The sequence below is a fragment of the Cyanistes caeruleus genome, chromosome 9, assembly GCF_971803275.1.
Source record: "Cyanistes caeruleus chromosome 9, bCyaCae1.hap1.1, whole genome shotgun sequence".
NCBI classification, from domain to species: Eukaryota; Metazoa; Chordata; class Aves; order Passeriformes; family Paridae; genus Cyanistes; species Cyanistes caeruleus.
This window is the reverse complement of record NC_141709.1, coordinates 17,921,005-17,944,604: the sequence shown is the minus strand read 5'-3', so window position 1 is coordinate 17,944,604 and position 23,600 is coordinate 17,921,005. Positions and strand designations below refer to the sequence as shown.

Sequence of the window (23,600 nt, the reverse complement as noted above, 5' to 3'; positions counted from 1 at the left end):
ACCGCGGCGCCGCGCGCTGCTCCCGCCCCAGCGCGCCGGCGGCGGGGCCGCGCCTGCGCCGTGAGGGCCCCGCGCGGTTCGAGCGCGGTGGGAGCGGCGCCAGGCTCCGCCACCGGCACCGACCCGCTCGGAGCTGAGGGGCGGCCGCGAGCGCGCCGTGCAGCAGCTCTCCGCTAGCCCGGGCCCCTGGGTCGGGGTCCTGTGGAGTCCCCCGCCCTGGCTGTGGTGCTGCCCGTCCGCCCGGGGCCGGTTCGCTTTTCGTGTCGCGTTGCGCCGGTCGCGGGCAGCGAGGCAAGTTCTGCGCGTTCGTGTGTGCGCCGGTCGCTTGTCGGGCTCCTCGCCAGCTGCACGGGACTGCCAGATCTCTGAGAATTTTTTGGCAAATAATGTATAGCAGTTTTTTCCAGATTTCATATATGGCAAGTCATGAAGCTTTTTGTACCTCATGAATGCATACAGAATTCCTTACAAAAGGGACAATTTGTTGCATTTATCTAGTGAACGTAGGAAGGAGTAGTGTGTGAAATGAATGTCTACATTTGGAAATTCAGGTTTTTTCTTTATTATATTTTTCTCCTTTTTTTTTTTTATAAATAGTTTTCATGCCCATTTAACAGTGTTTTAATATTAACTATTACTTTAGCCTTATCCATGTTACCAATGGAATGTGGTATGTGGACTTGCTCTAAAAGTGGTGCTCACGACGACCTGCTCGCAAATGTAGAGTCATTACAGAATCAGCTGAGGAGAACTGAAAAAAATCTACAAACTGTAGAAAAAGAGCTATCCAGGTATGAGTGTGTCTGGAAATGAGGACCTCCTGTCTCTTCTAGTGAGAGTCTGTTGTATTTTGTGTGGTGGATCAGTGCAATTAGCTCCTTTTGTGCTTTTCATTTCAATAGTTTTTATGAGCAACCTAATAAAGAAAAAAAGGAGTAGTGACTTTTTGCTCTCCCTCCGATCACTAGTACAAGTGAACATTACAGCCACTGCTTCGATGAGGTGATAGACGTCCCTCTGAAGGACTATGTACAGCCGAATTACGATTGTCAAGGATTTTCCAGCTTGAAGAATTGTGGTAGAACATCTCGCCAGGATTTTCAAAGAAAATCCAAAGTAAATATTTCAGTTCATTTCTTCTTTTTATTACTTTTGCTTTCTATTCTTTGCTATGTTTTTCAACATTTTTGGTTGCTAGGCTTGGAGCATCAGACAGTGGTGTCAGATCAACACTCTTAAGTAGTATCACTTGAGTACATTTCTTTGGAGAAGTTTCCCCTCCTACCTTTCAGTACTCGAGGTGTGTAAGAAAGATAGGGACAAAGTTTTTAGCAGGTCCTGTTGCGACAGGACAACTGGTTTAGATTAGATGCAACAAGATGTAACAACAAGTGTTTTACTCTTGAGGGTGGAGCAACGCAGGAACAGGTTGCCCGGAAATGTGGTAGATACCCCATCCAAGGAAACATTCAAGGTCACGTTGGTCAGGGCTCTGAGCAAGCTGATCTACTTCAGGTTGTCCTTGTTCATTCCAAGGTGATTGGAGTAAACAACCTTTAAAGTTCCCTTTCAACCCAAATTGGTTTTGATTCTATGATATATTTTAATGTATATATATTTATATATAATAAAGTAATGTGTATATATATTTATAAATGTATTTTTATGTCTAGTCTTACTCAGTATCCACAACTTTGGATGAAAGTGTGGAAGAAAATGAACATCTTCAGGAGAAGTTGGATGCCCTTCATGAGCAAAATGCATCTTTGACTTCTCAGAACTACTACCTAAAGAACAGAGTGGAAACAATGAACTTTGAATTGATGCAATCAAAAACAAAAGTATGTATCTCTATTGTGTTCATCAAAGAGAAACACAAGCCCCAAAACAGCCAGTGAGCATGATTTTTGAGTTTATAATTCCAAGAATCTGCTGGGTTTTGTCTTATGTTAGTCTGTGTAAGTTTAATATTTAGTATATATTTAATAATCAGTATTAATCTTGGACAGGATAATTTGGAGTCTATTTCTCCGTGAGCAAAGTAACTATATTAATTATGAATTCCATATACTTATGTTCCAAAGTTTAGCCCAAAGACAATAAGCCACAGAATGAAAAATACACTATAAGAGAAAATAGTGCAGTCATGCATTTAATGCTGTACATTCACATGTCTCAAACATTAATGGGAATAATAATGGCACAGTAGTCATTTGTCTAGGAAATTAAAATAGTTGATCTCTCAGGTTGGATTAATATTGCTATTTTGAAAAAAAGTGAAGATGAGTTGGAAGGGAATATTGTATCTAATAAATTATTACTGATTTAATGTACACTTGTCTGTACAGGTTTGTTTCAGGACAACTATGTCCTTTAATGTGGTTTATATATAATATTAATATAATATAGCTGTCCTTAGTGGCTTTTGTTTGAAAAATGTTATCTCCAAAATAGTATAAATAAATAGATTAGCAAAATGTTGGACTGCGTGACACTGAAAGAGTAGTTGGATATAAACTTCAGGGGAAAAGCAAGAGACAAGACTATAAAGAATATGTTATGCTAGACAGAATATCACACTGGAACGGGAAGGAATGTTAAATGAGCAGAAAATTTGAGTTAAGGTGGTGTAGATGAATAAACATAATTTACAGTGGGGTTAAGAGCACTTTATTTCAGTAAGCAGATTTTTCTTCTGTTTCTCACCTGTATATATGCAAATGTTAATGAAACCCCAAATATGTTTGTATTTCAGATTTCATATCTTGAGGCTGCTTTAGCTACACATTTAGTCAGCATTCCAAAGTTGAAAGAACAGATTGTAAATTTGGAAGCAGAAGTTTCAGCTCAAGATAAAATTCTGAAGTAATGTGTACTTTTAAATCAATATTTTATTATTGTCTTCTTGCTAGTCCATTCTCTTTTTAGGGGTAACAATTTCTGGTACTGTGTGGGGTCATGTAATCTGGGGTCTGGGAAACTTGAATTTCAGAGCCATTGATAGGAGGAGGGAGGTGGTTTAGTTTGTGCTGAGTGTACTTCAAGAAACTGAGAAAAAATAATAAAGACTGGTAAAAGAAACCAGTTTGTAATGTGTGCTGAATAGGAATGTGCCCTTACAACTGGATAGGGTGATTGTTTGCTCCATGACCACATATATTCTCTTGTAACAAGCGTATATATTTCTGAACATGACCATGTTCTTTGTAACATAAAGGATTCTTTCTCCATGAATACATTAATCAAGGCAAATGGCCAAATAAAGCTGATGTAAGCACTGTTCAGAGGTGTCAGGAAGATGTAAAAAAAAAAAAAAGGTAAAAATATTTATGTTAAATTTATATTTTAGTGTTCTTTCCCAGTCACACCTCTTGGCAGACAAAATATGATTTCTATGATCAGAGCTTGTGACACAAAGTCAGCTTTCTGGGTCCTTGACAGTTGTGACACTTGGTGCCTGCTGATAAGTCTTAGACACCACTCCAGTCTGCAGACATACTCCTGGGGAGTCTGGAGACTGTGGGTGTTTCTAACCTAGTTTTGAGAGTTACAGCATATTTGTCTGGCACTTCTGGAACAATGTGTGCACTAAAGAACAACAATCTATTTTTTTTACAAAAAGTTCTTATTTTTTTATTGTGTTTTGTCTATTTGCTAGAGATGCAGAAGATAGACTAGATCAAAATCAGAAAACAGCAATGGAAAGAGAACACATGTTGCAAAGATATCAAGAGGGCTATAAAAATCTGCAAATTGAATTAATTGAACAAAGCAAGCAAGAAAGGAGGTAATTGACTAATTTTAATAAATTAGCATAGAATAATAGAGCAATAAGTGTTTATTTCCATTGGAAGTTGTTTGCTTTGTGGAATCAAATTACTTTGCTGTTTTAAGGATGTTATTTTGAAAAAAAGGGGAAATTATGTGGGAAGGTACTGATTATTTAAATGCGCATGTCTAAAATTTTGAAATCAGTTGGTAGCTGCAGGCTGATAACACACACTAGTATCCAGTTTATCAGCTGTTTGGTTTTTTTCCTTTCAGATGAATTGCACTGGAAAACTTCAGTGTGCAGAATATATTTTTCCTGAATTATTTTTGTCTTTGTCTTGCAAGAACCCGCAGTGTATGCTCAGTAGTTGGTATTGAGCAGTATTCCTTGGTGTGAGGAAAATGACAAAAGGACAACTTAAATCAGGAAAACATTTTAATGTTGCCCTTAATCTTACCTGCCTATGTGATAACTGTTGAAAAGGGTGCTGTGGGTCCATCTCAATCCCCATTTCCCATTCCTATTTCTTCCTTTAGCCTAGTGGCTCTGTCAGTACTTGGGAGGATTAGGGAATCTGACTATTAGAAGTTGCTATGAACACTCCTATCACCTCCAAAATGTAATTTAAAGAAGTGAGTAGAACAAATTAAAAGATCCATACATTCCTTATTAATTAAACAGCATTACCTGGGGCAAAAAATTACCTGAATTCATGGCTTGGAAAAGCATTTCTTGAACCTTTTAAATGCAAACTATTTGTTTGACTTGTGGCTCTACCCATGAAATTACTTCTGACCTTCTTATGGCAAGAAAACCTGAAATACTGTGGGGCTTGCAATGCTGGTTGAAGAAATGTTTTGTTTTGTGATCGCTGTTCCTTCGGAGCATGTGGGGTTGGAACTAGCTGTACTTAGTAGTTGTAAATGTAAATATTTTTGTACTTCAGGAAAGCTGAGCTTCTGCCAGGTGTTAAGTGTGATGTTATGGTTAGTATCAACAATTATTGTGGTTTACTTTTAATCAGTAATTGCAACAGCTTACGCTTCTTTACCCAGGCAAACTGAAGTGCTTTAGCTTAATGCTTTTTTATTCTGAAATGCTTTTAGCCTCTTCTCTGAATACTTTTGCCATTTCCAAATGGGCACTGGTCCTCAGTGAGACACCGATCGGAGGGCTGGCTGTACTTAGATGAGGCACTGCCCCATCCCCAGCCCCCTTCATGGAAGAAAGAAATGTTACTGTGCAGCAGCAATTCTTGTGTGCCTGTATTGGCTGTCCTGGACAGACTGCATGCCTGAGCTGTGCTGAGGTTACTCTGCCAGCTTCTTCCTTAATGAGTAATGACAGGGGAAGGGGCAGTGGAGTGATAGAGGGGAGCAGTGGGGAGCCTGGGTTGTTTCTTGAAACAGAGTCTCATGTGATATCTGGGGCTTGGAAAGTTGGAAGAAGAAAGGAAGTACCTGGAACAATTACAGTAGTAATTGTTTTATCAACTGGAGAAGATAGTTACATTAATGACTGGAATTTGTGGGTTTTAAAATTGGTTTGCATCTTTTGCTTGGCAGAGCACATCAGCAAAGAAATGAAGCTTTGTTGAATGTGGAGGAGCTGACAAGAGCTTTCACAAAGTGTAAAGCAGAAATAACTGAAAAACTAGAAAGGGTGAGAGTTTTTTCTTCACTTGTATTTACCATGGTGTTAAGATATTTCTTCCAATAGGCCCAGCAGCTAATAGCAACAGTTCATCAGTGAGTCAGTTGTTTCCACTTGTTGGTGGCAAAGTCCTAAAAGAGGTGGGACAGGGTAAGCAACTGTTTGTGGTGATAAATTCAGTTATATAATTTTATACTGTCTTTGCACAGTCTGGATCTTTGGAGTCTGCATCTTTGGAGTATCCTAATACTGCTGCTGTTTCTTATTGTCTCCTGCTTGCCAGCTGGAAATTTTACATTTTAAAAATACAAGATGCTTTTAAAAGCTCTTTTCCTCCATATGTATAAGCTGCTTGGTGAAACATGTGCTGAAGAAGAGCTAAGATGAAAATGAAGTAATCACCCTAAGTTCTGATAATCAGAATTGTTAATCGTTCCTGCCTTGTGGGAGGAAAACATACAGTTAGTTCTTACAGAGTTTTTTTTTGTTAGACTGCTTTCCTTGTAGAGCAAGGTTGCCAACCTCAAATGTGCCCTAAAATATTAAGTTAATTTTTTCCTAAATGACAGGAAAAAAAAAACTTCTTTGCCTCTTCTTCACTTCACAATAGTGACCAATAGTGTTATCTACTGACTTACAGAAAGAGCATAGTGTTCATGACATTATTTTAAAAATAGCCTCTTGACCATGGAAGCTTAGTTTATTGCTATACAGTAATGACAAAAAATTGTTTTTTAAGGCTAAAGCTGAAGAAGTAGTCTTGGGAGAACGTTTAATTAATTGTGAAAAAGAAAAAGAGAAGTTGAATGAAAAGTGTATCAGCTACCAAAAGGATCTACACATCCTAGAAGAGCAACTAAGGTAACACAAAGGCTTTAAAAAATTCTCTGCACGTTTATTTTACAAGAAATTGGATGTTGCAATTGTCACTGTGAATGTTCTGCTCAATTCATACAGTTCAAACCAATGCATTTCTACTTATTTTCTGTAGCTAATTTTTAAACATTTTAATCCCACATGCTGCCCCCGGCTCTCAGGAAGAAGCTCCCCCCCAAGCCTTCTGGGGCAGTGGTTCTTTGGCTCACTGGCTGCTCCTGAGGGCAGAGGGCTGCCTGGTTTGCTGGGTACGTGTGCTCTGCCCCTGGGCTGCTCCCCCTGGGGGTCCCCTTGCACTGCCAGCTGTGGGTCCCTGTCTGTTGTATACCACGTTGTCAGTCCCTAGCTGGAATGAGGGATACTGGTTTTGACTGCTTTCCATCCCAACTCCAACTGTTACAATTTTTAATATTCCTGTATGTTTCATTTCAAGCTGAAGCCCCCTTTTTTTTCACAAGTTCCTTGGTAGTTCCCTCATTGCTTTAATGAGGGAAGGCAACCATGAGCTGGTTGTCTTTAGAATTGTTAGGTTTGGACAAACACCTGCACAGACATTTTTGAGTTACTCAATTTACATGCATTGTCCACACTCACATGCCTGTCTTAATTGTCATTCTTTAGTCCATTTTAGCAAGAGTGGGCAGTGTATAAACACCCTTACATTAGCTTAAGTCTCCTGAGTAAGTCTCTGCTTCTAGTAATAAAAATACCTTTTAAATGTCTTTTTAGACAATTAAAGAAAGAGAATCACAACACAAAAGAAGAAATTAAAGCTCTAGAGGAAAAGAACACTGAAATGACAGTAATGCTGAGTCAGTCTGATCAGAAGATCATCAAGCTTGAGAGTGAACTTTCTGAAAAAGAAATAGTACTTAAAGAGAAAGATGCTCTAATAAGTGAAAATGAAGAGCTGACAGCACTAACTGCACAGCAACATAACCACTTGAAATTATGTCGTCAAGAAATAGAGGTTTCAAGGGAAGAGCTCAATATACTAGAAACCATTATTTCTCAGTTGTCTTTAAGCCCATCTGAAGAGGTAGAGTACCTGATATAGTCTTAACAGTGCATTATGTTTTGAATAATTTTAAGGATTGAGTTATCCAAACTTTTAATATCCTGATTATATGTATCTTAAAATTTATATGTCAGTATAATACATGAATTAAGGATGCAATAAAAGGTGTGAAGCAATAAAAGGTTGATTTTTCATTGACCTTTATATTGTGTTAACTTTTAGGGTAAATGGCACCCTTTCAAACAGCAGCTATTGAGTTCCTCAGCAGAAGCTACCTCTGAATCTTGTGGTGAATCAAGTAAACCTTTGATTGCAGATCTAAGGTATAGCTTTCTGGTTACTGAACTATGGCAAGAATAGGCAGATAATAAGGTGCTATTAGAACTAGAATGTAGAAAGAATGTTAAATAGCTGTCTCCTCCTTTATAATAGCATTAAACTGGCAATGAAAGGAGCAGAAATTCAAAAGCCTGGTGAAAACTTAACTATCTGTACTGGAGCTGATCATCTTGCGAATGGTAATGAAGGACAAGAAGACAGCAGGTTGTGTGACCTGGAAACAGAACCTGTCAAATTGATCAGAAATCCAGGAGGTAAGCTTGCTGAAATAGCTGTGCAGTTCTGTCCAATTAATCCACAGAACAGAAATGTTCTGCAGGGGTTCAAGTTGGTTTTACAGCAAGTGTGCTTTGGTTGAACAGAGAATATTTTGCCACCTTAGAAATTGTCATGTTCTCCGGAGAATATATTTCTTTATTTTGCTGCTTAAGTTACTTAAGCAATACTTACTTAGCAATAGCTGAGCTAGGAGTTGTGTTGAAAGGGAACCATGTATTTTTTTCTTTGTGCAGGTTGTGCTAAAGTCTATGTTTTTGTTGATTATTTTCTCTGTATCCTGCTGTTACAGTGTTTCTCTGATTGCTTTTGTCATTACTGTTTGGATTGATCCATGAAATTACATCAGGACACTTATCTTTATTCTGTTTGTTGGTTTCTTGGGGTTTTGTTGGGGTTTTTGTTTGTTTTCATGAGTCGCTGCATAGTTAAATTATGGGTTTGCATGTGCTTTTATAAATTAATCTTAAATTTATTTTTTTCTACTTTGAGAGAGGAGAAAATATCAACAGTTGGAACTTATAAGCAAACAATTTGAAAAGGTGAGGCAAAAATTCCAGAAAGAGGTAGAGGAGTTACGCACTAAACTGATAAAAGCAGATGAAGAGAATTCTGCCTTGAGGACCAGCATGGCTCAAAGAACCAGTCAATTTCAAATCATACAAGAAGACCTACTGAAGAAGGCTTCAAAAACTAATAGCTTAGAGAGAGAAGTAAGTTTTTAATAGCACTGTTTTCTTCAGTTCAGTAATCAAAGGTAGTGAAGGAAATAGTTACAGAAAAACTGCAATTGCCATATAATTTTGAAATCTGATTAATCAGAGAAAAATTCAAACTAAACTTTCCAGCAGGCAGAAAGAATTAGCAGCCCTAATTTGTTAGTTTTCAGAAATGCTGTTTTAAAGCTGGTGTATTTAGTAGGCTTTTCTGCTACTACTTTGATTTGTTATTGAAAAATACACACAGCCTTGTTGCTCTGGTGTGGTTGAATTGATGGGTAATCCTAGGAAACAGGCTGAAGGAACAGTTGTATTTTACCTCATTGAATGTTACTGTAGTTGCTAGAGATGAATATCATTACCAGAGAGTCACCAAAGAAAAAAATTAAGCTTCAGCTTTTCTCAGGGTAAATAAATTAAATTGTAATGTTTCCATTCTGGTGCTAATGTGTTGTAGAGTTTAGCACAATGAGCTTTGCAGTTATTTCCTAATAATGAATGTAAATGTTATAAATAGGTAAAACTATGACATTGATAATTAATTGGATAAATTGTAAGTAAATTGTCCTGAATCTTTTTCTGTAAGTAATATATGGTTCAACAAAATCAACCAAACTACTTACTAAAAGTACTATAGTAGTAGCTAAAATGGAATTGGTGATAAGAAAGTGCATACAAATATTTGAATAAAACTAAAACAGTTGTCTATGGGCTGTTTTGTGCCATATTTAATTTCAGATAAGAAAGAAGTCTTCTCAGCTTTCTGCACTTGAGAAACAGTTGGAAGAAAAGACTATTGCTTATTCCACTGCTGCAGAAAGAAATGCTGAGTTGGAACAGGAACTCATGGTAAAATATTCTCAGTGGGAATCCACATTTATATAAAAAGACATAAAAGTTTAACTTGACACTAGTATTCCCTGTATTCAAAATGTGTGGACTTTCAAATTTTCTAAATAATCAGTGCAGATTTTAGGAATGCAGATTTTAAAAACTGAATCTTGTTTGAAATAAAACATCCTTTTTTGCCTGCCCTTGCATGTGGTAAGTTATTAAAGAATGTTACATTCTCCTTGTGGCCACACGTGCAGTGAAGGTCTGGCCCTGTTGAATTCCCATTTGTTTCAGTGAAATACATGTAGATTTGTAAACGAAAAAGTCTTCAAAAGTGTATTTTAAAGATTCCATCTATCCATATGAAGATTGAGTTTCTTTTTGTCTTTGTCAGGAGTTGTTACCTGTGCCATAATCCACCTTGGCAGGCGCTTCTCTGTAGTGGCTGCATTTACTGACATTCTGTATACCTGTGGTATAGGTGTGACATCCTTTGAGATGACACATGCTCTGTGTAACTTCAGAATTGTGTTTGCTGTTCCTTTATGAGATCTAGAAACCAGGTGATCAAATAAAACACTGTTTAATATCACAGCTAAATGTTTTTATTGAGTCCTTTTATTTTGGCAATTCCCAGGGAAAAAACAGATGCATTCATGAGCTGGAAACGACTATCAGTGAAGAACATGAGAAAATAACTTCTGCTATTGAAAATGAAAAGTTGCTTCACCTTGAGCAGCACAAAGAAATGGAGAGACAGATTGACCTAGTAAGACCTTTATCTTGTAGTAGTGTGTATGACTGTTATATTTGGTATATTTTCCCTATATTAATTTGTCTTGTAATTTTGATACACATCCATTTAAAAAGTTATGTTAAAAAGCTCCTTCTTTTCCTTACTTTCCCTGATATTAGTACATTTTCCACCTAACTAGCTATACAACTTTCCCTCTGAAATATTCATATCCTGCTCAGCTGAAGAGAAATAAGGACTTAGGAAGAGTAGTGTTGTTCTTTGCTCCAAACACACACATACACACAAAAAAAGTATAGCTCTAGTTTTTTGGGTTTAAAGCATGACAGCTTCTAAAAATGTTCTCGTTGGCTGAACCTCTGCCAATCTGAGCCTTATGGGCATCTGTTGTTCTGGGAGACCCGTTGGGGGGTTTTCAGTCTCTAGAGAAGTCTGTTTCTCCATGTGACTAGAAATATAACTGATTATTTCGAGCTGTTTAAAAGCTTCTCATCTTTTAGTAAAGAATGTATTTATGTCTTATTGTCTTGGCTAGTGACAGACAATTACACTCTGTCTGCCGTCATTCTCATCTGGATTTAAGATCTTAAGTGATTGGGATTTCTGGATAATTTTAAGACTGTGCAATACTGTCAATGGCAGTAATGTATTTAATTTTCATTATAATAATGATGGGTGAATAGAACTGAATCACATATTTAGGTGAACAAATTCTTATTAAAATAAATTACGATTTGCTTACGGACAGCTTCAGACACAGCTGGAGACAATGCATCAACAATACATTGAACAAGAGAAAATAATATCTGTGTTACAACAAGAGGTTATACAGAAACAGCATCACATTGAATCACTGGATGAGCTGCTAATAGGAAATAGAGAGGTAAGGTTGGCTCTTGACTTTGTTTAAATGCAAATCAAACAAGTGACTAAAAATAATGAAAAGTGTGTCCATAAATACATGGAAAGATTGAGAAAAATGAAAGATGTTTCTAAATTCTTGTTTGAGTGATTGACTGAATCTAGTGTAGTCACCAATTATTGCTGCTACTAATATATTGTACAAATTTTAATGACCTTTCAGTATTTTCTGTCTTAGCATTCTCTTTATGCCTCTGGATTGCCCCTTGGGTGACTCTCTCTAATGAATGGAAAGATATCTGGATCAAGAATGATTGCATCAATCCTGCACTAGGTGGAAAAACAATAATGTTCTAGAATGATAATGTTTTGTTTCTTTTAATAATGCCTGCTGCTGCAGAATATGAAGAGACATCTCTCAGCAACCAAATTGAGTTCAGAGTATCATGTACATATATATTGTAAAAGCAATTGTGTTTTAGATACACTGATCTGCACTTCTTTTCCTGATTCTGATTCTGGGTTTTTTATTAAATACTTACAACTTTATAACATTAGATTAATGTTATGTAATATTTATATTTGGTTCTCTTGAATAAAAATATGTGTAAAAACAGGAAATGGAAAATCAAAATATCAAGAAAGATCAAGGACTGAAGATGCTGGAAAGTCAATTAACAGAAGAAAAAATCAAAGTTAGTAAGCTCTCTATAATGTTCAAGTAATAGTTTTAAAGGTTGCATTAACAGTGTATTTCCTTTAATCTTTTATAGAAAAACTGTTCTATATAAATGTCTTAAGTTCATATTCTAGAAGTCATTTATCAGAAATATTTCTTTATTTTCTGTTGTTTAATTTTGTTTTGTTTTCTTTTTTTTTAATTAAAAGTAGTATGATGAAACCTGAAGTAAGAGATTATGCAATGCGTAATTGCTTAATGCAATTACTGTAGTTACAAATAAGGCAAATTTGTGCTTATGGTACTCTTAAAGTCCAACATTGTCTCATAGACCTAATGTTATACGTGCTTTTGGTCTAAATATGGAATTTATTTTAGATATATATGATCCTACAATGTTGGTCATGTTTTTAGCCATCTCTAGCTCTTCCTAGTGTTTGACTGATAAGCATTTTCCATGCAGCACTTGTAAAAGGATTTTAATAAACCAGTGCAGATCTACCCCAGTCAGGCTTCAAAGTATTAAATCTTCAGGATATCAGTGGGAGAAGATCCCAGGGACTTTGCTATTTTCATGTGCTTTCTGAGCTTGTGTTGGACCAATTCTCTATCCTAGTGGCTTTGTAGTATTTGGGATGTTTTCCAGAGACTTAAAATTAAGATATGTAGTAATTTCTCTTCAAAAAGCTCTTGAGTCAGCTGGGGATAGATACACAAAGTCAAGTATGGTTTAGAAAACTGGCAGTCTGATTGCAAAATTGAAAGAATTAGACATTGTGCAGCTAAATTCAGGACAATACTTATTGATGAGAAATCCTAGCATTGAAACCAAATGGTTAAGAAAAGCTTAATTACTATGCCTTAAGATCTCTGGGGGTTTGTTTGTTATAATTTTTATCAGTTCAAGGTTATAAGGTGTTTGTTAGAGATTACTCAAACCCAAATGAGCATTAAAAGTGTAAAATAGATTTACAGTGTTGACATTGTTCAAAGCTTTTCCCTTCTCATCTGGTGAAATTCGGGCACTGTCTCCCAGAGCAGAAAGGGAAATTGTGCTGCTTGGTAACTTTTTGAAAATAACTGTTTTAAGATGTGAGTTTTTTTTTTTAAAAAACATGTGTGTCAACTCACTTATGATGATAATTCCAAATTTATTTATGCAGTTCTATATGTAATAAAACATGATGGATTAATGATTTGGTATTGACCCTATGTTTGCTTTTAAATTCTAGTAACTGACTGGCATTTCTCCTCATAACTGAAAGTCTCATCTGATACAAACACAGTCTAAAGTATTATAGTTTTGAATTTTGCAAATAATTTTAATTTTTGAAGACTGTTTCAGTTTAAAGTTTACTATAATCTTCCATTATTATTTTAATACTCTTACGATAAAAATGTAGCTTTTCGGATGTTTCACACAAAGCTGTCTTTTAATACAATTTTTAGACCAGTTAATACAAAACTTTTAAATTTTAAATAATTTTAAATAACTAAATAAGTAATTTAAAATAATTATTGCATTCACCTAGGTACGACAGCTTGAGTCAGCACTAAATGTTTGTAAGGAAGAAGTTGCACTGTATTTGAGCCAGTCACAAGAAAATAAACAGATGTTTGAAAATCATCTGAAAGAAAGGTCTGAAGAGGTAACAGGTTGTTTTACAACTCTTGCAGAGAACACTTGTTACGATTGATTTAATCTAAAAGTTTGTGAAATAACAGCCAAAATTCGCAACAGGACCTGTGAATGGGAAGTAAACTGGGAAAAAATTATAGATTTTGTGAGGGCAAAGGGGAAAATCGTAACTCAGAAACTCTGGGTAAGTTAGGGAAAAGGAGCACTAAGATAAATGAATTGTTGAAAGAAGTAACAAAATCAGAATAATGTGAAACAAAGCATTATCTTGGAAAAAATGGAGAAAGCACTATTGCAATATAAATTTAAGTGCACAAAATTGATCTGTTTTTCAGCTATCTTAATGGGGAAGAAACCCTGGGCATAAAAAAATGTTTACTTCTAGACCCTGAGTTTTATCATGTTTTCCACTATTACTTGAAAGAGTTAACTTTAAATATTAGAATTAATTAATTTTTTTTTCTGGGTGAACTAATTAATAGTAGGCTGATAATGTCAGTGCTGGCCTTCCTGCTGAGAGCTTTAGTCAAGTGGAGATTGCTGGACCCTGTACAGGATTAGCTTGATGGAAGTTGTGTGGTCATTGTCAGACACAAGCCTATGATATTTACTGCTGCTTCCTAAGCCCTAAACCCTGTTGTTCTTATACTGCACATGAAGGGTCTGGATGCTGTGTGAAACATCAAGTGTGGCAAGTGAGGCTTTATAATTGTGACCACTTTCTCATAAATAAAGTCCAAAGTCCAGTTACTACTTCTCCTCTGAGTGAGCAGTTAGTGATTTCTTTTTGATTTTTTTTTTCCAAGAACACTCCCCCTTTTTTTATTTTTATTTTTTTCGCCCACCCAGAACAGTTCCTTCTTGTATTGACCACTGAGAAACCAGACTATTCAATATAAAACAAGTTAGGCACTCAAAATTCCCTTTTTTATTGGAATGACTATTGTCATGCAGGCAAAGAGAAATAAAGGGGAGGATTGAGAACAGAATCTCAAGGGGAAAACAAGGACTTAAGAAATAAAGAAGACTGGTAGAAAAAAAAAGCAGTTCTAACTAAAAATCTGCTATGTATGTTTTTAAAATACTGAGAAGTTATATTTAGAAAGCAAAAATCAAAACCTGTGACTGACTGAGAAGTTACTACTTTCCTCACTTTAGAGCATAACTCAATGATGAATTATGAAGTCTGTTACGTACTGTTGAAACTGTAATGTAGCTAAATTCAGAACCAAAACTTTTATTGAATCACAAGTGTGATTCTGTGTTCATTATGAGAGAATAGCTGATGCAACTGCAAATAAAATGTTTTATTGTAATGGAGAATAAATGTCTTTTCAGCTTCATTATTTACAGAAAGAAATAAAAATAAAAGGTCAGAATATTCAGGACATGAGTGAACAAAACATTCTCTTGCAACAAACTTTGCATCATCAGCAGCAAATGTTACAGCAAGAAACTATTAGAAATGGGGAGCTGGAAGATAATCAAATTAAACTGGAAAAACAGGTATGGTGAGAAGTGTCTACGTATATAGAGGAAATTAAATGCCTTGTATATGTTTTCATAATACCTATAAAATGGAATATTTTTTGATAACTGAGTTGATAATTATTATTTAGATATATCTAAAATAAAGAGTTTAGTAGCTTGTTTTATCTTAATCCAGGTTCTGAGCTATCAAAAATTCTAGTTAGCATTAGAATGGGCTAGGTACTTGGAAAATCAAACCCTAGACTGCAGTTAAGGAGAGGTGCATTAATTCAGAAAGTTGCATCTTATATTTGCTAGAAACTATTTGTCTTTCAAATGTGCAGAGTTTTAGTTTTAAATTGTATACAGACTATAAAGAAATCTGTTGTGTAAAAACTCTCCCTATGTGAGTTGCAAGACAAGAATGTGTATTTCTTTTGTATGCAATTTGAAAGTACTCTTTAACTGCCATTTTAAATAGGTATCCAACTTGGAAAAAGAGCTTCAGAAACAGAAAGCATGTGCAGAAGATAAGTTGAGAAATGTGGAGGAGAAACTGCGCCTAGCTGCTCACGAAGCAGATTTAAACAGAAAGAAGGTGGATGAACTTAATTCTACAATCAGGTAGGTTTAGTGTAGGTGAGAGGTGTATTCTGAACACGGGCATATGGATCAGAATGTTTTCTGTCTGAAATGGTGTTCAGCTGTGGGCTTACACTTCAGTCTCTGTGAGCACAGACTGGAAATCAGAAGGGAAGCTTCTGACTAGCAGAGGCACGACTTTCTGGAACACTTTTCCAGTGGAATTAATGCATGTCCTGGCAACCTATTTAGCCTTAAGATAGCGCTTCATAAAGCAGCTCAAATCATAACTGTATCAGCTTGCTTGTAATTGTAGATAGTACATTCTACAGGAGCTTGCCAGTCTTAAAGAATATAGCTTTGATTACAAGAAAAGCCTACTTAACATGACTTTTATTTCTGTTTTAGTCACAAGCACTTGTCTTAGAGTGTGTTATTCCATGGTTCATTTTGCTCTGGTTACTTCTATTAGACAGATGAAATTGGAGATGGCTCAGTGCAAGAATGAACTTACTGGCATGGAAAAAGCAGCAGTCCAATTAAAACAAGATGGTGCAAACAAAGCACTGCAGATAAATCAGTTGGATATCACTCTGGAAGAAGCAAGATCAGAGCTCAATAAAAAGGCAAACGAGGGTAATTTGGCTATTTTGTTTCTCAGGCTTCCTTTCATTGAACTATTCTTCTGTATGTATTAGACAGTTTTCCTCCCCCTCCTTTCATAATCAAGTACATAAGAGTCAAAAAATGATAATCTCTTTAAGCCCAAACAAAACCAAACCCAAATGAACAACACCCCCACAACCCAAAAGAATCACAAACATTTTTCACATGCTTTTGCAAATTCTTGCTTTTGTGGTGTATACCTTCACCACAGGTGAAATGTATAAGTAATTTCCCTGTAAACTGATAATGCAGATTCTTAATGTAATAGTCAAATTATACACTTAGCTTTAATAAAGGTATATGCTATTCAAAAAATGCATCCCTTTGAAACATACAGAACATCTCTATGGAAATAAACTTTCCAATCCATCTTCTTCCATTTAGTTTAATTGTATCATTGTTTTAAGCCAGAGAAATACCAGCAATTCTGCTTGCACTTTCCTACCACTTTATGTTCAGTTACTATACTGTGTCTGTACTGTCTCCTTTAGATGTCTTTAGATATATCCTTACGTTTCAGATCAATTGTTGATTATGAACTGAATAAAACTAGCAAATACTTAGGCCCCATATTTTTTTTTTTTTAAAAAAAAAGTGGTCACTGTTTTTCTAGATTGTCTTAAAAAATAGTGATACTGAAAATTTATTAAGACCAAAAGTGCTACTAGGCAGTGATGTTGCATGAAGACTGATGTACTGATGATTAAGCATTCTTTTTTTGTGGTGTAAAATAGTGAATGATTTTGAAGATAAGCTGCTTCAAACTGAGACTTGCCACAGGAAAGCCTTACAGAAAATAGCAGAACTGGAATCTGCATTACAGAATGCTTGTGGAGAATTAAAGATCACTTTAACACAGCTTCGGGAGTTGCAAGATGCATTACAGAATGCACAGTCCTCCCTGGAGGAGAAGAACATTGCTATCATGGATCTAACAACTGAGCTCAGGTGAGCTGGTATCTTTTCCATCAAGAGAACTTAGTTATGTTGGTTATTCCTGAAGAATAACAAGTAGTTTGGATGGGGGATTTTAATGTTCTTATGTTCTTATTCTTTATTCTTATAGAAGGCAGCTCTCTGTAATTTTTAGATGGTTTGTGTCCATGAGGTAACTTGATACTTGAGATCCTCAGCTCATTTTTAATTATTAAAAGTGGTGCTGAATTCTTTTTGGGGAATTCTGTTTTAAAATATGCTAAAATTATTTTCTGAATCTTAAAGCTATGAAGTAATCATAAGAATAGACTGATTGTCCAGTTTCCTTTCTGTCACAAATTAATGATACTTTCTTTTTTAAAGAATCCTGATATAGCCAACTAAGTAATTTGAATAATGAAGTTATTAGGAATTGCCCACCTGGAGTGTAATCAACAGAATTATTCTATTTGGCTTTGTTTCCTTGCTATCAATTCACCTTTAGGGTAATATGCTTTAAGTAGGTAATAGATCTTGTGATTTTCAAGCTGGGTATTTGAAGCCAAGCAACTGAATGTTGATTAAGCAATTAAATGTATGAGAATTTCAGGTATTGCAAGGATGAAATTGAAGACAAAAAGCAGGAACTCCTTGTCATGGACCAAGCACTGAAAGAAAGGAACTGGGAGCTGAAACAAAGAGTAGCTCAGGTCAGATAATTTTCAAGCATGTTACTGACAATTATGCCTGTACTATAGTAGATAATTTATAAAAAGCCTGCTAGGTTCGGTTGCTTTGATGTATTGTCTCAAACAGTACTGGTTACTACAGCCACAGTGCCAACCTCAAACCAGCTGTATGTTGCTGAAGCATTATGTACCAGGAAAATCAGAAGCCTTATGCCATGACCAAGATTCTTCATTAGTGCTAAAGTTATGGGACAACTGTTATTATCTTGATGTTTGCTAAGAGGAAGGAAAGATCTGTACTGGAGGGTGCTTGGAGATGATAGATTCCTTTCCTTGTTTGCACTGAAGCATATTTGATTCACATTAAAGCAGCCCCTAAATAAGAAATTATATCTTTGTTGTGAATAAATTTCTGTAGCTCACTTGAAATATTTTCAGTCTTTTGGTCTGGCTTCAGGATTTGATGCCCATCATGGGAAAATTCTGCTTCTGTCATTTTATTATAAGCCTCTTCCTGAAGGAGTTACCAGCCTTTGTATTCAAGAATATTTGAGGTGCAGAGAAAAGGAGTGGGGATTTGAATAGATCTGTTTAAAGAACTGACACTGTAAGGAGGCCAGATCTTGCAATGTATTTTTGCCACAGTACCCTGTGAACTGCCCCAGGAAGTCATCAAAGCATTTGATGGATTGAATTTTTTTGGTTTGGCAAAATTTGGCACTTCCTAACAAGGTGGATTGGTATAATAAACTACACATGTTTCTTTGAAAAGGAGAACTAGGTTTGCATTATGTATATATGAGGACCTAATATTTTATTTAAACATATTTAAACATTTATGGATTTTTCCCGATTTCCCCTTTTCTTTTTATGTTTGGCCACTATTTAAATGAAATAGTAGGAGGTAGCTTTATATTGACTACTCGCGAGAATATGCTTGAGGCTACAAAGGATTAATTTCATTCATTTTGCTCTCATAGTTTGTAATATGGCATAATATTATCTGCATATTAGTTCAAAATAAAATATTTCCTTTTCTTCCATTTTACCTCTAGATTACACAATTGGATATGACAGTTCATGAGCATAAGGGAGAAATGGAGCAACAAATAATTCAATTGCAGTGCAATTTAGAGAAGTCAGAGTTGGAAATTAAGGAATGCAATAAACAGGTAATTCTTCTTCATCAAAAACACAGTTTCCCTAACAAAGAGCAGCTAATTCTATAGAAAGTCTGGTCCTGGGACACAATAGCTGGCCAAATTTAATCTAGAAGATAAAAACTCTTCTATATTGTAGGGAGAGGGAAGGAATGTACCAGTAAAAATAAATGTTCGTCAATTGAAACTATAGATTTTGCAAGGCTATAGCAGTCCAAAAATGAAAACCCATTTTTCACTTGATATGATACAGATCCCAAACTGCTCTTTTAGTAAAGGAAAATTTAGACAAAAACAAAAAACTGACAGAGGAATCCAAAGTCAGGGTTAATACTGACAATATTTGTGAATTTTGTTTGTTTTGTGTGTTTGTTTTTTTAATAAAATTGTTCTGACTTAGGTAAAATATTGGTTCTGATTTAATTGCATTTTCTGTTCAGATTGAGAGCTTAGAGAAGAAACTCCAGCATTCTAAAGATGAGCTTCGTGAAAAAGAGTTTGAATTGCTCCAGAGAAATCAGGAAATAAATCAGCTGAAGAAAAAAAAATGAAAGAAAACAACATAGCCTAGATGCTCTTGGAAAGGTAAAACATACCTTGGATAGACAACATATTATCAATTTTTAATGCCACTACTGTACTGCCTAGAAGAAATTATAGGTTGTCTCTTTAGTGTAAATGTCATTACTTCTCCCAGAATCCTTGCATTTTATAGCCTGGTGTTTGCTGAATCTTAATCCCCTAAAGTGAAACTAGCTGAATTATTTTAAAATTACAAATTTAATGGTACACTCTTAATTGTCTGCTTTCTGTGGAGAAATTTGATTACTGATTATCTTTAGGGACCTGATTTTCTGGCTATGATATGATGTGGTCTTTGTTGAAATTAAACAAAGCAATATATGACTATAGCTTCTTATGGTTTAGGTACCTATCTTGTGAAAATTAATTGCATCAAAGACCTGTGCTCTATCATGCTTGTAGGAATGAGAAGTGAGAATTTTTTGGCATAATGAATAGGAGTGTGTGGAAGGACTTGAGAAGACAGCTAACTCTGTGAATTGTACAAATCCTTGGTTTGGTGCATGAATCAATCTCTACAGGTACAAAGGGGATCTGAGATAAACAGGCTTCCTTGCAGAAATAAGTTCAGTGAAGGATGATTCCAAGCTACAGCTGAACACCAAAGCCAAGATGGCCTCTGCCACTTTAGTTATGCTGCGTTTGTGTGTTTGTTTTCCCTGGGGTGAGATATCAGAGAAGCCTCATTTCTGTGTGAACACCAAAGGTGTTTGGTCTGTATTCTAGACCATGAGGGTTGGCTCTGTCACAGCTGAATATGAAGGTTGTTTCACTGCAAATTGAAGTAGTGTTGGCTCTTCCATTTTGAATTCTGTTAGGTTATTGATGATGCTTAAGAACAGGACAGTGACTGCTGCTGCCTTTCACACATATCATTAACAATTTCCAATTTTTCCTGAGGGATTATTCTGAAAGAAAGAATTTCCTAGCTAGCCCCTATACAATTGCTTACTAGACTCTTTCCTTCCAGACAAATTGTCTTGTTTTTGCAAAGGAATACCAGGTAGGAAGAGGCCTAAGAATATATAAGAAAGGCTTTGAAAACAGACCTACTTGGTCATGTTCCTTCCAAGACTTGGGATAAGGAAATGAAATTTTATTTTAATTGTAGTGAAGTAGATAAAAACCCACTGGATTTTGGAAGCATTCTGTGTAAAACATGAAATATGTTGCAGAGGGCTTCTGGCTCCACACAGAATATTATATGGTTCCTTCTTCGTTTAAAAATTGAGTATATTAATGTAATGTAAGAAAATACTTTCTCCATTAGTAACACATTGCAGATTGATTGACCAGTCTTCCACAGAAATTTTCTGTCCTAGTTCTAAAAAATAAATTACCTAATCTGTCTAGGGAAAAGGGGTGGAGAGGCAGTGCGTAGGTCTTGCCCAGGGGTACAGTCTGTCTCATTCTTTTTTTTCTTAATACATTGCCTTTCTTGTTTATTACAGAAAATATATTAGTTCAGGGAAGGAATTGCTAGGAGGGTTGATTTGTGTTCTGGTCCACTCTGTCCCTTTGGGACTCATAAAATAACCAGGTCACAGAGTTTTCTTTGTTCTTACTCTGCTTCAATCTGCAGTGAAGATTTTGTAACAATACAGCAGTTGGCTACCCTTATAAGTTGTAAATATTCCAAATAAAGGAACTGAAAATATCTTGCTGAACATTAAGGATGGCTTTTTCATTTTTCTGGGAAATTGAAGTAATTTTCTGTATTAAAAAATGATAATTTTATAAAGGCAAATTTGATTTATAGCAAACTAATGTTTTGTGACTATAGTTCTTTCTGAAATGAGAAGTAAAATTGTATTAAAATGGTAAGTAAAAAAATAGTGCTTGCAATGATTGACTTTAAAAAAGTGATTTTTATAACATTTTTGAAAAATTGTGCATGGCATAAAAAGATTAGTAATTACTGTAATAATCTTTCATATGTTAGCTATAAGCTGCTTATATGCTACTTACAAGTGTTTGTGTACAGTATGTATAGCATGCCTCAAAGAATAAGCACTTAGCTAAGCATGGGTAGATAAACAGTGATCCAATACAACCTCTTTAAATTTATAGCAGGAACCCTAGTATAATATGATGTGAAATAGTAGTGGCTGATAGAGTCTCTTGTGCTCCAGCACTAGCTAATGTAAACATGACTGCTGTGTATCATGTACTAAAGACGTCTAAAACTCTGTTTTTGGCTATAAATGAGCTCTTGAATAATTAGATCCAGCATATACACTTGTTTTTAAAAGGAGGGGTAGGGGTAGTAAGGCTCTAGAAACTAAATAAAACCCCTAACCTCAAACATGCTTTGGCAGCATTTGCTTCTATATACAGCTTACATTCACACTGCTGTTTTTCTTGCTGTGTGTTGGTGGACATTATAGGATTTTTCCACTTGATACCTTGATACTGTTGATGGGGTTTTTACAGACACTTCCTGAACTGTTAGCAACTTAAGAACAAAAATGCAATCTAACATGAAAACTTAAGCCTCATGCAGAGGAGTTATTTTAAAAGACAGTGCTCATTTAAACTGTACAAAGTTTTTATAGAGATTTACATATGAAGATTTCTTCTCAAAAACGTTCTGCATAACATTTTCCTTATCTGCTAGAACTTAATATGGTATCAGAAAATTTGTCAGTTGTGCTTTTTGAGACAGCAAATGCACTTCATTTACAAGAACAGTGAACAAAATGCATTAATAACATAAATCAGAATTTGAGATGGCAGCTATGGACTTGTGACCTGCTGTTAGTTTTTCTGAATTTGTAAGATAAGGTTTAATAATGAAAAGTAACATCTTGGTAAAAATTGATTTTGATATGGTAAACACAGATATTTTGTTTCAGGTGCAAGAACTGTGAAGAAATGACAGCTGCTGCCTATTGGACAAGCAATAACCCAGAAATGCTGTTGCTGGCATCATAACTGTGCACCCAAAGAGGACATTTTAAAGTTGTATTTCTAAATAAGGAATGTAGTTATTTGTACTGAAGCAGATGACAACCTTTCTATTTTTCCAAATGTTAGTGAGATTATTGCCTTCATATAATAACATATTAATTTATCTTTTATACTTCAGAATAAAATTTATTTATTTTAAGCTGTAGGGATGAATTTCAGCTGTCATCTTTTTCCAAGGTTTTTAAATTATGTACTTGTTTAGTATCTCACTTCTAAACAAAAGTACAATGGTACTACCTTATTAGCAATTCTTGTTTGGGAATATTTTATCTTCTTTTGTATGTATGCAGAGTTGCAGACACAACATCTTATTAAAATGGACCTGTTTGTAAGATGTTTTGGGTCACTGATTTGATCATAGACATTGGTAAAACCTGCTTGCTTTACTTCATACCAGTGTCTTTGAGATGCAGAGTTGTTGGACAGGACCATAAAGCTTGCGTTTGTTTCTTTTGATATTTTTGATCAAATGAAAATCCATACAAAAATTCCCATAGATTAAATTCACATCATAACTATGCATTGTAAAACATAACTTATTTCCAGGTTTTCAAAAGTGCTACACAATTTAGCTGGTATAGATGGCTAGTGGCCCCACTTTTATATTTACATAAGCATCAGGAACTGCAAATACACTTTTGAGGCCTCAGTCTAAGTCTGATTAATGCACACATGACTTATGTGCATTAAGACATGTGATTCATACTTCAGAAATTAAGTTACTAAAGTTATTTGATGTGAAGAAGAGGAAAATAATCAAATGTATTTCAGTTTAAATACCAGGCCTCAGTTAAGTGTTTTGCATATTCAAAGTGTGTCTTGGCCAATTAACTTACCTGAGGTATTCCAGAAACTTTGCAAGTGGCAGTTTGCTAGACTCCTTGGGCAGTACTGGCTCTTTCACTTTACGTAAACACCTTCCACAAATGTCACATGTTCTACATTAAGTGGTTCTACAAAACCAGCCACACATTCTGCTACCATTGACAGGTCAAGATACACTCATCTAAAGTATCTCTGTAGTTTCAGATTATTCTGCTATTATGAAAATTATGATGTGACAAAAACCACTGTTACTTACATATAATTAAAATAAATATATTGTGTGTTTTAAATCAAGGTATTTCTTTCTCTACCTGACTATAA

General features: G+C 35.5%; 1 protein-coding gene across 2 annotated transcripts; it reads left to right on the top strand.

Annotated features, from left to right (window-relative positions):
* The first annotated feature begins 8 nt into the window (after nucleotides 1–8).
* On the top strand, nucleotides 9–23,569 carry CCDC18 (coiled-coil domain containing 18). 2 transcript variants are annotated; one of them, XM_086901886.1, is made up of 25 exons: nucleotides 9–291; nucleotides 644–791; nucleotides 969–1,116; nucleotides 1,674–1,841; nucleotides 2,756–2,865; nucleotides 3,659–3,787; nucleotides 5,338–5,434; nucleotides 6,165–6,286; nucleotides 7,031–7,340; nucleotides 7,542–7,642; nucleotides 7,752–7,912; nucleotides 8,427–8,647; nucleotides 9,392–9,502; nucleotides 10,125–10,256; nucleotides 10,990–11,124; nucleotides 11,720–11,797; nucleotides 13,314–13,430; nucleotides 14,759–14,926; nucleotides 15,372–15,514; nucleotides 15,945–16,108; nucleotides 16,873–17,086; nucleotides 17,664–17,763; nucleotides 18,798–18,914; nucleotides 19,343–19,487; nucleotides 22,340–23,569. In XM_086901886.1, the coding sequence occupies exons 2-24, from the start codon at nucleotides 652–654 to the stop codon at nucleotides 19,451–19,453; spliced, it is 3,297 nt and encodes a 1,098-aa protein (XP_086758012.1). In that variant the 5' UTR covers nucleotides 9–291; nucleotides 644–651; the 3' UTR covers nucleotides 19,454–19,487; nucleotides 22,340–23,569. The 2 variants fall into 2 exon arrangements, with proteins under 2 accessions (XP_086758012.1, XP_086758013.1); XM_086901887.1 differs by lacking the exon at nucleotides 2,756–2,865 and having other exon boundaries at nucleotides 22–291.
* Nucleotides 23,570–23,600: the final 31 nt, after the last annotated feature.